The following is a 15,225-nucleotide window of genomic DNA, read 5'->3' on the forward strand; positions in this document are numbered from 1 at the left end:
CAGACAGCACAGTAACGTTTTAAAAACGTATTAAAAAGGTACATGCTGGACGTTTCGTACGTATTTAAAACATCCAGATTAGATCCGCAGACATCTTTCGGACATTTTAAAGAGATCCAGTGTTACTAATTTGGACAATCAAAAAATGTCCATTTTAAGGACTGAACGGACTAAAATTGGACCTGTTTCGAACATTAAACGAATTTTTTATTATTATTCCTAACAGCACACATGTTCGAAAGACGCTCAGAGGACATCCAGAGAACGAATTTTCATCCTCTGGATGTCTTCTGAACGTTTTTTGAACGTGTGCATTATTTTTTATTATATATTAGGTAGGTATATAGGTAAAGTTCATTTTTAATGTAAATTAGAGTTAACTTGTTAGCAACTTATTAATTGCGCAAAAAATTGTAACTGTTAACAAATTAAATTCTTAATATATAGCATTAAAATTGAACTTTAATAAAGAAAGAACAAATTTAGTAGCTTAATTATATATATATTTTAAGTTTTATTATTGTTTTAAAGTAGTTTCTATTTATAGCATATTATAAAACAATAATTGCATCTATTTCAAATAATGCAAACATAAATAATAAAACATCTCTAATTTTTATCAACACATTACAATGCATTATTCCGTATATGCTTATAATAATTACAAAACAATTAAGACGGAATATTATTTTGTGCACGTTGTTACATCTAGAATATATTATATATAACACATATTAAAAGAAATGAGTTATTTAAGGAACATATATAAAATCGATTTCTTACAAATAAGACACGGCATGTGAATCATCTTATTATTCACAAATTGAATTATTCCATCATCAATACTTGAACTATGGATGTTCTACAAGTAGATTGACAATCCTACAACCATAGAAATATTCAAAACACATGACATTTAAAGAATATCTATCATTAACAAGAATATCTATCATTCTATCCAACGAAATATATTATATTTGAAATGCTTTTACACTACGAAGTCATTGCACTATCAAGCTATTCTTGATATATTTTCAAAAATTAACATAAAAACTAAAAATGCTGAAAGTATGAAGTTGGTATTCGGATAAGAGTCGGAAATAATCCAAATTGATACTTCTGCTTTTATATGAATGTTCAGATTAGAAATGCTATATAAACATTTAGTGATGATAGAAGACAATAAACACAATTATGAAAAATTAATATAAGCGTTATTTAGTTTCAATATATACAGCGTGTCCGGTGTTGCCCCATTCGTGCAGGTAGAGGGAATTAACCTGAATAGGAAAGTTCTCTACTGTTTTGCGATCTTCGCAATAATTAATGAGTAATTAATTTTAAAAAATCGACTAATTCACGCGCGTGTACAAGCGCGCGGCGAGAAGAGACCGCCTACTGTTATGGTACTCAGCGCACGGCGAAATAGTAAAAAGAGCGCTCTATAAAAGAAAATGCCTACGTATGAGCGGTGCGTTTCCCTCTCTTTCTTGCGTCCCTCCATATCTCTCTCTCTCTCTCTCTCTCTCTCTCTCTCTCTCTCTCTCTCTCTCTCTCTCTCGTTTCTCTCACTTTTCAGGTTTCTCTCTTCTCTCGCGTTTCTCTCTTTTTCGCGAAAGAGAGAAAGATACGCGAAAGAGGTGAAAAAAAATTAAGAGAAAGAGAAAAACGCGAGAAGAAAAAGAAACGCGAGAAGTGAGAAAAACGTGAAAGAGAGAAAGGGATGCAAGAGGCGACAGAAACGCGAGAGAAGAGAGAAAAACGCGAAAAGTGAGAGAAATGCGAGAGAAAGAGAAAGGTATGCGAAAGAGATGAGATAAACGCGAGAGAGAGAGAGAGAGAGAGAGAGAGAGAGAGAGAGAGAGAGAGAGAGAGAGAGAGAGAGAGAGAGAGAGAGAGAGAGAGAGAGAGAGAGAGAGAGAGAGAAAGAAACGCGAGAGAAGAGAGAGAAACGCGAGAGAAAGATGGGAAATGCGAGAAAAAGAAAAAGAGACGCGAGAAAGAAAGAGAAACGCGCCGCTTGTACGTACATTTTCTTTTGTAGAGCGCTCCTTTCACTACTTTGCCGTGCACTAAATACCATAACAGTAGATGGTTTCTTCTCGCCACGCGCTTTGTACACACGTGCGAATTGGTCGATCTTGTTTAATTAATTATTTATTAATTATTGCGAAGATCGCAAAACGATAGATGACTTTCTTATTCGTTAATCGCCTCTACCGCATACGATGGGTGGGGAGCGATCGACATCGGACATCCTGTACAAGTATAAATAAAATTAATTAGAAAGTGAAAATCATCTTAAAAAAAATTAAAAATTAAATCAGTTATTCGTTTTTTTCTTTTTCGCTTTGTGGTATGTTGCAATATTAAGGGACGTCTCAGCGATGATGAGTGCCCAATGCCCAATACAGCTAATGCGAATTCTTTATCTTGGAATAAATCTGGCGGACAAGTGCCAATATATGAAATAAAATTATTTCCTTAATTTTCCCCTTTCAGCAGCTCTTCTTAACCATCCTTGAATAAATTTTTCCGCTTCTTTGGTTGTTTCACAATATCGTCCTTTTTGTGATGCACCTATTTAAAATAATATATCATTATTAAAATCAAACATAAAATTACTTAATTTATAACAAAATGAGAGATGAATATTCATATATTATTCGTTTTCATTAAATTTATTTTTGTTTGAAATTTATACTTGAAACTTTTCTAGGATGTAATACTCACTTATTAGAAGTTTGCAAATGTTGAGATTACAAAAGGATTTTTTCTTTTTTCTTCCAAAAAAACTATATTTATCTGCAATCTCATTAGTTAGCATCATGGATAAAGCTCTTCTAATAAATTCATATCCATTATTCCCTCCTATTTGTATCAATTCATTCATCTAAAAAATAAATAAATGTTGCTCTTACAAACTAAATATAATTAAAAAGAGAAATAACATATTTTACATATAAAAAGTCTGAATTGTTAGAAATATTTATTTTATTTAATTTATTTAACTATATGATTAACTTAAAAATAATTTACATTATATACATATATGTAAATTATTTTTAAAATAAATGTGAGCTAAACTTTAATTACCGCTTTAATAATTTCATCATCATTCTCTAGAATAAGTTCCACTGTCTGAAGATCTTCTTCGGTTTTAAGCGGAAGAGGTACATCTTTATTATTGAATATTGAAATTATTTCTTCCTTTTCTTTGGTACTTGTTTCTTGAGAGTTATTTTTTAGTTGCAGTTTAATTTCTTTAACCTCAGACAATATATCAATAACAATACTCCGTATTAAATAATTCTGGCCCATTAAATTCTTAGCAGTCTTCTCTGAAAAAGTCATTTCAATTTATATTTAAATTTACTAGTCATTACACATACACGCACGCGCGTGCGTGTGTGCGTGCGTGTGAGCGTGTGTGCGTTCGTGAGTGTGAGCGTGTGTGCGTTCGTGAGTGTGAGCGTGTGTGCGTGAGTTTGTGTGTGTGCGTGTATGTGTGTATGTGTAATGACTAGTAAATAATAATGTTTATTACCGTCAAGTTTCTCTCTCTTACTAGAGCAAGCTGAATTGCATGGCGTACCTACAGAAATATTTATATATATATTAACCAATTCTTGTAAAAAAATTAATTTTTTAAATAAAAATATTTAATTTTCTATTATTTCTTACTGTACTGTCAACAGTGTCTCTCGAAATTATTTCTATAAATGTGTATAAGACTATAAAATGAAAATAAAATTGTATATAAAATACACTTACTAACTAGCGTTGTTTCATAATATTGTGAATCATCATTTTCACTAAGAATTGAATTATCTGTAAAAAGTATTTTAAAAATATAAGATATATACATATAAACAAAAGAGAAAAAATGTATAAAATTCTACATGCTTATTATAAATCTAATTCTACAAGAAATTATGTGATAAATATTTGTCATTTGTTATAGTATTGTGGCACATGGATTGTACGGTAATGTATACAGAAGGAAATTGTCCATCAAAGTAGATTTATACAGGGTGGCCCATTTTAAGTGACGCACACAGTTACCTCGTAAGGTTAGCAATGTGGCAAAAAGTGTTGTATACAAAATGTATACAAAAGTTGTAGGATTCAGAGAGGGACGTTTTGTCGTAAGCATAATCTTATTCCAGGTGGAAGCATTTTTGAGATTTCAAGGTCATCATTACTTTTTTAAACGGAACTACTATAATTTTCTTAAATAAATCGATTCCTCGTAATATTTGGCGTAAAAATTGTTAAAATTGAATAATCGAAAATTGAATAATCGAAAATTGAATGGTTTACGAGATATTTTATGAAAAACACTCTTGTATTTAAAAAAAATTTGCAATTTGCAATGTGTAACTGCACTTTTTTTTAAATAACTTTTTTTATACCAATTGATTTATCTCATTATTCTATGCAGAAAATTATTAAGGTAAGATTTATCGACAAATAAGTATATTACAAGATATTTCATATTTTTTGTTAAAATATGTCAGAATGAAGCATAAAATATCTCATAAACCATTCAGTTTTCTATGACTATTCAACTTTAACAATTTTTTATGCCAAATTTACGAGGAATCGATTTATGTAAGAAAATTATATTGGTTTCGTTTAAAAAAGTAATGATGATCTCGAAATCTCAAAAATGCCTCCTAGAATAAGATCATGCTTACGACACAAGACGTTCCCCTCTGACCCCTACAACTTTTGTATACATTTTTTTGCCATATTGCTAACCTTACGAGATAACTGCATGCGTCACAAACAAATATATAATATATATAATATTTATATTATGCACAAGTGTTAATTAAAATATACGATTAGTTAATATATAAATTAATATATAAATATAAAAACTTACTATTTTCTGTATTGTATGAAGACTCATCATATGTAGACTGATTTACGTTAAGTGATGTAGAACTTTCTTTTCTTAAAGAACTACATTTTTTCTGCTGTATTTTAGTTTTCGTTTTTAATATTGGTGGTTCTGATAATAATGAGGTTTCTAAATCCTCTTCTGATGAAGTAAACGTTTTCTGAATTCTTTTTCTTTTAGCGTTCTCTTCTATTTCAGAATTTAAGTCACTTGTCACTTCAGCGGTACGTGCTTTTGAGCGTGCTTTGAAATAGTCATCTTAAAAAATTAAAAAATATATTTGTTCTATTTTGCATTAATTTTATATAATTATATAAAAACTAGTAAATACATTTTAGGTATAGTAAATATATGAGCTATAAAGCCTGGTAAGGCGCGATAAATAATGCGTGTAGAATTTGATTATTGTTTAATTGTTGCTAAAGAATCGAACAAGAGCCGAAACGCGTACAAATAATAAAGTAAATATCTATTATAAATACTTCGCGCATTATTACCGCGCAAGACTCTCATGTAGCGCGTTTTACTACATCAATGATATTTTATCTGAGCCTTTCCTTTCAATGTAACATTTATTTTAAATATAAGAACTCACCAAAAGTAGAATTTCTGAAGCTTCTAATTTTATAGCTGGGCCAGCATGTATTTAAAGATTCATGCTTTTTTATTGCAGTCATTAATTTTTCCCGTGAATATGTAGGCCAATGGCAAAACTGCCCTTGTATCCATATTGAGGGTACCGCTTCCACAGAACAATCTTCTTCGAATTGAATAACAGTCCACGTTTTTTCACACATTTTACATAAATAACTAAAACATAAACAATTTAAACGTAAACAACTCGTAATCAAGAATGTAACCATTTCAATAATTTTAATGGTAAAGAAAAAGAAAAAAAGTAAAGAATAATCACCCATTGACTTTTTTTCTTAATTAATTATAGGCAATGCAACATTTTTTATTTCAATTTTATAAAAAATATTTGTTAATAGGATATATAATAGTTAATATATATTAAACAATTTGTTAATAGGAGGTAATTGCGAAATATATATAAGATCAGGAAAAGCTTAAATCTTTAAAATTAATTAAATTTAAAAATCAGTTTAAAATCAGTTTAAAAAAGTCAATGTAATTTTTAAATCAGTTTTAAAAAAAGTTGAAAAAAGAACAAAAAATTATAAAAACAAAACTCTTTTTCATAAATTTGAAAAAGTTTTTCTGCAATAAAAAAGATAATAGTAATCGTTGATGATAACATTAACAATTAATGTTTGCATAAATGTATTAATGGAAATATTACATGTTTTTCCTCCCAATTTAATATCACACATTTAAATGAAATATCTGCTACATTAAATACTTCAAGAGGACCAACATTGTCAACAGAACAGATTCCAATATCTTTTGATTCGCAGGGACGCGTATAGAAATTTTCAACAATCAAAAACTTTCTGCCAATTAATTTAAAGGCATTATTCCAATGCACAATATTTTCAATTAAAATTATGTCTCCATTGATAAGAGTACAACAATTATTAGGATGATCTATACGCAACACAAAGTCTTGTAAAATAATTTTTTTAAATTGTTTACAAATGTTAAGATTAAGAATCGGACCAGCACAATGTTCCTTTTCATAAATAGGATATTTTTTATTTGTCCTTTCTACTATTTGAACTTGATGAAAATTTTGTTCGCTTTTCCTTTTAATTATTTGTGCTAACGGTTTTTCACCTTTACGAATGGATTTTAAAATATTTTGTAAATAATTTTCAAATGGGAAAGCGCTGAAATTGTCTAATGGGCCATGAATTTTTACATCTTCAGAAAGATGCAACAAATTATGAACATTATGAGATATATTTTCTGCACCATATAAAATTTTTAATGTGTTCACAAAATACAAAAGAAGTTTAGAAGCATAATCAATAAAGCATGAATATTTTGAAGACGTTAATATAATTATTGCAAAATGTAAACAAAGAAAATTTATGTATCTATCATTATTTAATATTTTTCGAAGTACAACAGGACCAGTGTAAAACAAAAATTGCCTAAACTCAGTAGCTTTCCATCTTTTTGCTTCAAGTAATGATCGAGGTTTACGGTTAAATTCTATTGGCATATTTTTAGCTTGATTAATTAAATTAGAAGATATATTTGCAATATCCCGATATGATAATTTTACGGAAGGTTTTCCAAAACACCAAAAATTTACTACTAGTTTTTTTACGACTCCAAGGCAAATTAAATGCATATAATCTAAGGGAAAAGATTTAATCATATCAAGACCAGGAATCTGTTCTAATAAGCTTGTGCCATTATGATGATCTTCTTGAACTTTTAATCTGTAATCTTTATCTGTTCTTAAACGTAAATGATTAGTATTAGGAAAGCAGACACGATTATTAATATAAGTACCTTCCTCATAACATTTAGTACACGAACAATAACCCATATGACCAATTGTATAGGTAATATAAGCTTTCGCTACTGCATCACAAATAAAATGAGAAATTTTGACAGAATAATGTTTAGTATCGATAACAATTCCATTATTAATAACAATTGATATATCTTCAACAAAATCGCTTAAGTAACAGTTAACGTTTTTAGGTTTTTCATAGCCATGATAAATGCCAATCATATCTACATTACTATGATGTTTGACAAGCCGACATAAAATGGGATAAACTTGACTTCCAGAACTTTTTGCCAAAGGCAGACCATCTATATTAATTGCAAGTTCTATAATTCCAGTATTCTTAAAAAAATCATTAGAGTAATTTATAAGATTTTTTATACAATTCTCTACACCGAAATGATAATATTGCCCAGGTTCAATAACTTTACTTACAATTGTACGACAAGTGTTTAAAAGACTTCGAGCATCAGTGGGTAATTCAGGAATACGAATTTTTAATAATTTTAATAAATCACTTAATGCTGCATGCGAAATATTATGCGTCAATGACCACTGTCTTAAATTTAATTGTATATTTTCTTCTGAATTATTTTCTTTAGTACTGTCATGAGAAAAATACTTATATATATCAGAATTGACTGAATCTGAAGGTGAGTGGGAGAAAAGTGGAAGATATTCATTTGATTTATCAGATTCATAAAAGAACAAATCTGATTCTAAAATGTTTTCAGAAAGTTCTGGTTGCGATTCTGGTTGTATGTCATTGGTAGAGATATTTGTTGGTAGGATACTTATATTTGTTGGTTCAGAGGATCTTGTAATAATTTTAGGAGGATTAGGCTCAGGTTCAGAAAAGACTTCTTCTTGGAAACGCTTTCTCTTTGCTCTCATATAATATTTCTTAATTTCGGACATTATTAAATTCTCAACTTACAGATGAGAAAATAGATGCTGATGGAATGACAGATTCACAGAACTAAAAATAAAATCTAAATTTATATAAAAAATATTTTATACGGTTAATTTTATAACTAATTTTGTAATTAAATTTAATATAAACAAATTTATTTCTTAAGTTTTATTTAAAATTTGAAATTTTTTCTAGCAATGAAATTAAAATTATTTATTTCAAATTTTAATTTAAAAAGTATCTATTGGATATTTTTTGTTTGCAGAAAAACGTTAAATTGTCGCTCGACAAGAAAAAGTTATAAATTGTACAAATAACACTTTTAGTATTAGAAAATCTGTCATCTTGACACTATAAACAAAATTATTTTGCCTTGCTAAAATAATGTGCCATATATGAATGTATATATGAATGTATATGAAATATATCAGCATACATCAGCATCTTAAAGGTAAACTATATTAAGTCACTTTGTAAATTTTTAGTAGACTGTTTGAAATTTTTATTAGTTTCAATGCTAATTTGCAACACTTACAAAGATATTTCAATAAGTGACATAATTATGGATTATGGGTAAATTTTAGTTACATTTAAATTGGAAAATGTTTTACTGCATACTTTTCGAAAAATATGATTTAATATACAGTTTACCTCTGAGATGATGATGTATAACTTATATATATACATATATACATACATATACAATAATATATATAACTTTTATATATATACAAAATATGTGTATATGTATACATATACAGGGTGTTGAAAAAAAAAGGTAAAATAATTTAAGGGAATTTAGTTTGCCTCAAAATAAGTTAAAAAGTTTTAATAAACATGGGTCCGCAAAGAAGTCATTTTTGAGATATTTGCAATATGTCATATAACTTAACTTACCTATAATTTAATTTAATTTACCTATATTCACATGAATATTTCTTCTTTAAGATAAGGTAAAATACCAGCTTATTTTTTCGCATAAATTATAATAAAAATAATTTAAAACAAAAAAATATAAATTATAAAAAAAAATAAAATTAAAAATATTTCAAAAACGATTTATTTGCGGACTCATGTTTATTAAGACTTTTCGACTTGTTTTTGGGCATACTAAATCCCCTTAAAATATTTTACCCTTTTTTTTCAACACCCTGTATATATATATATATATATATATATATATACATATACATACATATATATATATATATATATATACATATATATATATATATATACATATATGTATATTACTCAATGAGACATCGTATATAAACATATATACAATGTCTCATTTTAAAAGTTATATTTAAATAATTTCAAAAGAGTAAGTTTTATAAATAGAATTAATCAGATATTATTAAAATAAAATCGTCGAAAAATGAATATTTAACGAAATATTTCATATTTTATCAAGAAAATTTATATAACTAATTTAAACAATACAATAGTTTAAATATATATATATATTCCCTAATATAATCTTCAGACGTAAGATCTCTCTTTGTATTATAGAATGTTAAGATACAAATTAAGATACATAATCTTCTCGCTTTTAATAATTCATAGTCATAATTCAACATGTCTGTAGTGGTACATCATAAATTTTAACAAAATGTAATAAGTTTACAACTTCTTGATGATTATTTTTTCATTTTTTTTTAGAAATTGTGTCTGTTTAAAATATATTCCCATCATGTATCATCCCATCAAAAAGCAGTATACAGTATTTATCAAGAAGTATTTATCAAAAAGATAAAGGAATGAATCAATTGATAAATCGTGAAATATATCGTAACAAATATCTAAATACATTAGAAGTAAAATACATTAGAGACATTGCGACTAATGCGATGAAAGAAATATATAAATATATATATATATATATATATATATATATTACTTTTGATATCATTTTACTATATATATATACATATGGAGGGATAAAAGCCATAGTGGGTAAGTCAAATTTTTTAAAATATTGACTCGTGTGCATAGATGCACTCTATACAATATATAAATTGCATCTAATGTACAAGTTAATGTTCTAAAAAATTTGACTTACACCACTATGGCTTTTACTCCTCCATATATATATATATATATTAAGTAATATATATATATATATATATATATATATATATATATAACTTTTGATATATATTATTATATATCAAAGTAATGATTTCTTTTACCGCATTAGTCGCAATGTTTCTTATGTTTTCTACTTTTAATGTCTTCTTCATGTATTTAGATATCTGTTACGATATATTTCACAATTTATCAATTGATTCTTTCGTCTTTTTGATAAATATTTCTTGATAAATACTAATATATTTTTTAATGATGATACATGACGAGAATATATATATTTTAAACATAATTTCTAAAAAAATTAAAAAATTAAAAAATAAAAAATAAATTTAATTAAAAAATTAAAAAATAATCATCAAGAAGTTGCAAACTTATTACATTTTTTTAAGGCTTATGATCTATCACTATGGACATGTTGAATTATGACGTTAAGACTAAAAGCGAAAGACATCTGTCCCATTGCGAGCAAATAATCAAAGCAAAAATTGCTTCAAGAGCACAAAGATTATAAACATATAATTATATTTTACCTTATATTCAATGTTGAGTACCAAATGTTGACTTCCAGACAAAACAGTACTAGATGTTACCAATGTTGACTTCCAGATAAAACAAAATGTTGTGTAAGATGTTCTTTGTAACGTTTCTCCACTGTATGCGTAACAGATGGTCTGAAATATAAAACTTGATTAAATTACAAGAAAAAGATGCGATAGAAAAATCCAGAATTATACTATATGTATTCAAAATTTTAAATAAATGTTTTGCGATAAAACATTTTAAGGTGTCTTTATGCATGGATGGGATGTATATGAACTTTAATAAACTTTTATATTAAAATGAAGAAACTTAATGAAGAAACAATAAAATTATAATTAGCCCTAAATATTGCAATTATAATAACAAGGTACGTAATGGAAGTTGACTTCTTTTAATGAACCAAGTTCACAATAGACAATAATTTTAATAAAAATCAATGTGTTAATTGTTAAAAACGATTAAAGAATTCAAATAATGCATTTCAGAATGTCATATGAAATGATATGCCTTAGGATTAATTATATTTTTCATTTTATTTGGAATTTTGTTACCATAACCTTACTATTTTTCGAAAGATTGAATTTACAAGAAAGTGCACGGAAAATATGAAAAATATATGAAAAAATATGTACGCTAATTAATTTATAATTTTATAAAGTTTATTAATGAATATAATAATGAAATAAATAAGGATTACCTTCTAGTATATGCGCAGCACCAATCTTCGAGAACTGGCGAAGGCGGGAAGGACGAGAAAAATTGAATATCACATGCACGTAATATTCGGTCAGAAAACATCATAAACAAGTGAATGCTCACGAGATATTCTTTTTAGATCTATCGCGGATCTAAAAGCATCCTCAATCACGAGGCAAGTAAAACAGAGTATGTATACTCGTTTAACGAAAGAATGTTCACAGGCCTGCGTTCGGGACCCATGCTCTTAGCACTCTGAGTGTGTTTCTGTCCTAGTTCACCTTTTCGTAAATAACAAAGATAGAAAACGACACTCTGGCTCTAAGAGCGTGTGGTTCCCGAACGCAATCAAAAGATCAGACAAAATTTCGACGAACATTTTTTATATATACATAAAACATTTTTAAAACGTCTAAATATAAATATACTTTTAACGTCCAATAATGAACATTTTTTAAACATCTAAAATAAATATACTTTGAACGTCGAATAATGGATATTCTTAAAACGTTCATATTATGTCCATGGATGTTCGGACTAAATAAAAACCAAAACTGGACGTCCAATGGACATTGTATGCTGTCTGGGAAGAGGGTCGTACCGAAGTTCAAGATTTGCCTCGTTCTGGACGGCCATCCACGTCAACTATCGACGAAAACGTAGAAAAAGTAAAGAAATTGGTGCTCGAAAATCGTCGTGTAAGTGAAAGAGAGATAGCTGCTGATCTTGCAGCATTTGAGAGAGAATATTCGTCGCAAACGGCCAGATTTGTGGAAAGACAACTCGTGGATTTTGCATCATGATAACGCGCCGTCGCACACATCGCAGCTTGTACGCAATTATTTGACCAAACACTCGGTCCATATCATCGAACAAGCACCGTATTTTCCAGATTTGGCCCCGTGTGATTTTTTTCTCTTCCCAAAACTCAAATTGCCGCTTCGTGGTAAACGTTTTGAGACGGTAGAGGCAGTGAAAAAGAATTCGCAGAGGGAGCTGAAGGCCATCCCAAAATCGGCATATGAAAAGTGTTTTCAAGAATGGGTTAACCGCTGGTGTATGTGTGTAGCTCAGAATGGAGATTATTTTGAAGGAGACAAAATAAATATAGAAGAATAATTAACCATTTAATGTTTTATTTACAAATTCCGGATACTTTTTGAGCAGAAGGTACATATATATGTTCTAAGGCTAAAGCGCATTTTAAAAAGAAAAGTTTGAATTTTTACGTGTTTTTTATCCCACTGACAATGAGCTACGTCAACTGATTCACGCCGTGCAATTCAGGAAAGTGAACCTTCTATTTATCAGTTTTGCAGGTTCTCACTCTGTCATTTGCCGTTGCAAAACATGGTGTTGCAATTTTCATAAACAGCAGTGTATATGTATCCTTTCTGTAAAAAAGGCATGTTAAGTCGATTCTCGAATGTATCGTAGTCCACTCGAATGTATCGGTTCATCTCGAAAGTCTCGAAGTGTATTGTTGCCTCTTTTCCGTCGCTCTGATTGGTTTTTATTGTGTCGTATGCTTCGTGTTATTTGAGTGCTATTTTACATTTGACATCGCGAAGGTTATATTGACAGTGCAATACAGAATTATTAGTCCAGAAAGATACGGTAAGTAAAAATAATAATAATATAATATATATACCATATTTATTAATATATATATATATATATATATATATATATATATATATACACCATATAACGCTATTTAAATTCTGTCATATTAATGACATAACCGATTTATTTTTAACTTATTTACTTTCAATTTATTTTTATTTGCGACTTAATTACATTTAATTATATATATATATATATATATATATATTATATATATGTATATATTAAAATTTATTTACATACATATAACTTTATATAATTTTAATTTATTTTTACAGATAAGCCTGGAAAGCCAGAAGGGCTATTTGACATTTGACATCGCGAAGGTTGACAGTGCAATACAGAATTATTAGTTCAGAGTGCATACTTCGAAAGATACGGTAAGTAATAATAATATAATATATGTACCATATATACAGGGTGTATCAGAGCGACCGTAACAGCAGTTTTTTGAGGAAATTAAGCATTTTAGAGAAAAATGTTTCATACAAAAGTTGTAGGGCTTAAAATAATCTATTTAATGATCATATCAGTTTGACTTTGAATAGCACCGTCAAGGTCACATAAAAAATACTTTGAATTTGAAATTAATTTTTCGTTGGAATTTAACTAATTGTGCACGGGGCACAAATTTTGCTTGGTACACCGCCAAGACGCACCAACAGCCGCGTATGGCTCGAATAGCCTATCTATTACCTATTTATATTTGATATATAGCGAGCCTTTATATTCTTAGTGACTAACTTTTGCAGCTTAAATAAAGTAACATAGATCACGCGGTCATACATCAAATAAATAATAACATTTCTGTTTGATTTAATTAATAAAACCGCAATTATTTGTTTCGGAAAAGTATTCATAAATTTTCTTTTTTTAATTTTTTTCTGTTATTTTTAATATCTATGATTATTGAAATTGTTTTGGAAAAGACTTCAATCGTAGGTGTTCAAAGATGCATGGTTTCATTTAAAAAATAAAGATGACCTTTAAATCTCCTAAACACCTCCTTGGAAAAAAATATTCAATTCCGCAACATATCTTTTTCGATCATTTTATTTTAAGCATTTTTTAAAAATTGTAGAAATTATTCGGGTGGCTGATCTTAAGTATCCTGTGTATGTATATACATACATACATATATCGTATGTATATATCTATATACAGGGCCCTGATAAAAAAAATCGATAGAAAACAACAGAAAACGATTACATCATTTTTAATCGTAGTTATGAATCGAAAGTTAACGAAAGAATATCGTAAATGTACGATTGATTCTCTAGCGTTTCCTTTCGTAAGTATCCTATTAATATGTTATCGTTTCTTATCATTTCTTTTCGCTGACCCATACAGCATTGAATGATTGTAGAAACATATTGCATAGATCTAACATTATAATATTGCATGTGAGTTGTGAAATATTTCTGCAATATTACTGCAAGAATGTGGCAACAGTAAAATTTCCGTCTTTAAAAAAATTACAATGTAATGCTATGGTATTATTACGGTGCAATATATTAAAAATAATATTAAATAAAATTTTTATTTCGATATATTACGCGCTTTCATCATTATGTTTACTTATAGTAATTTAATGTAGTAAAATATATATATTTCTATAATTATATTATCTTTAAATTAAGTAAATTCTAATTTATGCTGATGTTATAAAACATTATTAATGTTATAACATCAAGCGTTAAATCTAGCATTTACTCGACATTTTAAAGTTAAGAGACAATTGTACCTTTAGTCTTAGAGCTAATTTCATCAACTTTATATAATTCTCCTGACTAAAACTTAAGTACGAGATAGATAGTGAATCGCGCGTCGCATAGCGGTAAATGAAGGAACTAACGATTTGACTGAATACTATTTTTTTATAATATTTTTGGAATGTTGCTGTAAGATTTTTCATAAAATATTACAGTTATATGTTTCTATAATGTCCCTACAGTATTATAATGCAACTTGCAAGATTGTAATATTACTGCAATGTAATTGCAATGTACTGTTTTTGCAAAT

General features: G+C 28.1%; 1 protein-coding gene across 3 annotated transcripts; it reads right to left on the reverse strand.

Moving 5' to 3' along the window:
• Positions 1-557: 557 nt before the first annotated feature.
• On the reverse strand, positions 558-11,792 carry LOC145947277 (uncharacterized). 3 transcript variants are annotated; one of them, XR_014427145.1, is made up of 10 exons: positions 11,579-11,792; positions 10,872-11,012; positions 5,505-5,719; positions 4,892-5,167; positions 3,775-3,831; positions 3,548-3,595; positions 3,097-3,341; positions 2,734-2,893; positions 784-2,580; positions 559-708 (listed from the first exon to the last, which is right to left on the reverse strand). XR_014427145.1 is itself a non-coding variant. In XM_083057089.1 (9 exons), exons 3-9 carry the CDS (start codon positions 5,704-5,706, stop codon positions 2,477-2,479), a joined length of 1,092 nt encoding a protein of 363 aa, XP_082913215.1. In that variant the 5' UTR covers positions 5,707-5,719; positions 10,872-11,012; positions 11,579-11,792; the 3' UTR covers positions 558-2,476. The 3 variants fall into 3 exon arrangements, 1 of the variants encoding a protein (XP_082913215.1); XR_014427144.1 differs by having other exon boundaries at positions 565-882; positions 2,031-2,580; XM_083057089.1 differs by having other exon boundaries at positions 558-2,580.
• Between the last annotated feature and the right edge of the window lie 3,433 nt (positions 11,793-15,225).

Source organism: Prenolepis imparis, unplaced genomic scaffold, assembly GCF_030444845.1.
Source record: "Prenolepis imparis isolate NDT839.2.m4 unplaced genomic scaffold, iyPreImpa1.0 SCAF_2, whole genome shotgun sequence".
Classification (NCBI taxonomy): Eukaryota; Metazoa; Arthropoda; class Insecta; order Hymenoptera; family Formicidae; genus Prenolepis; species Prenolepis imparis.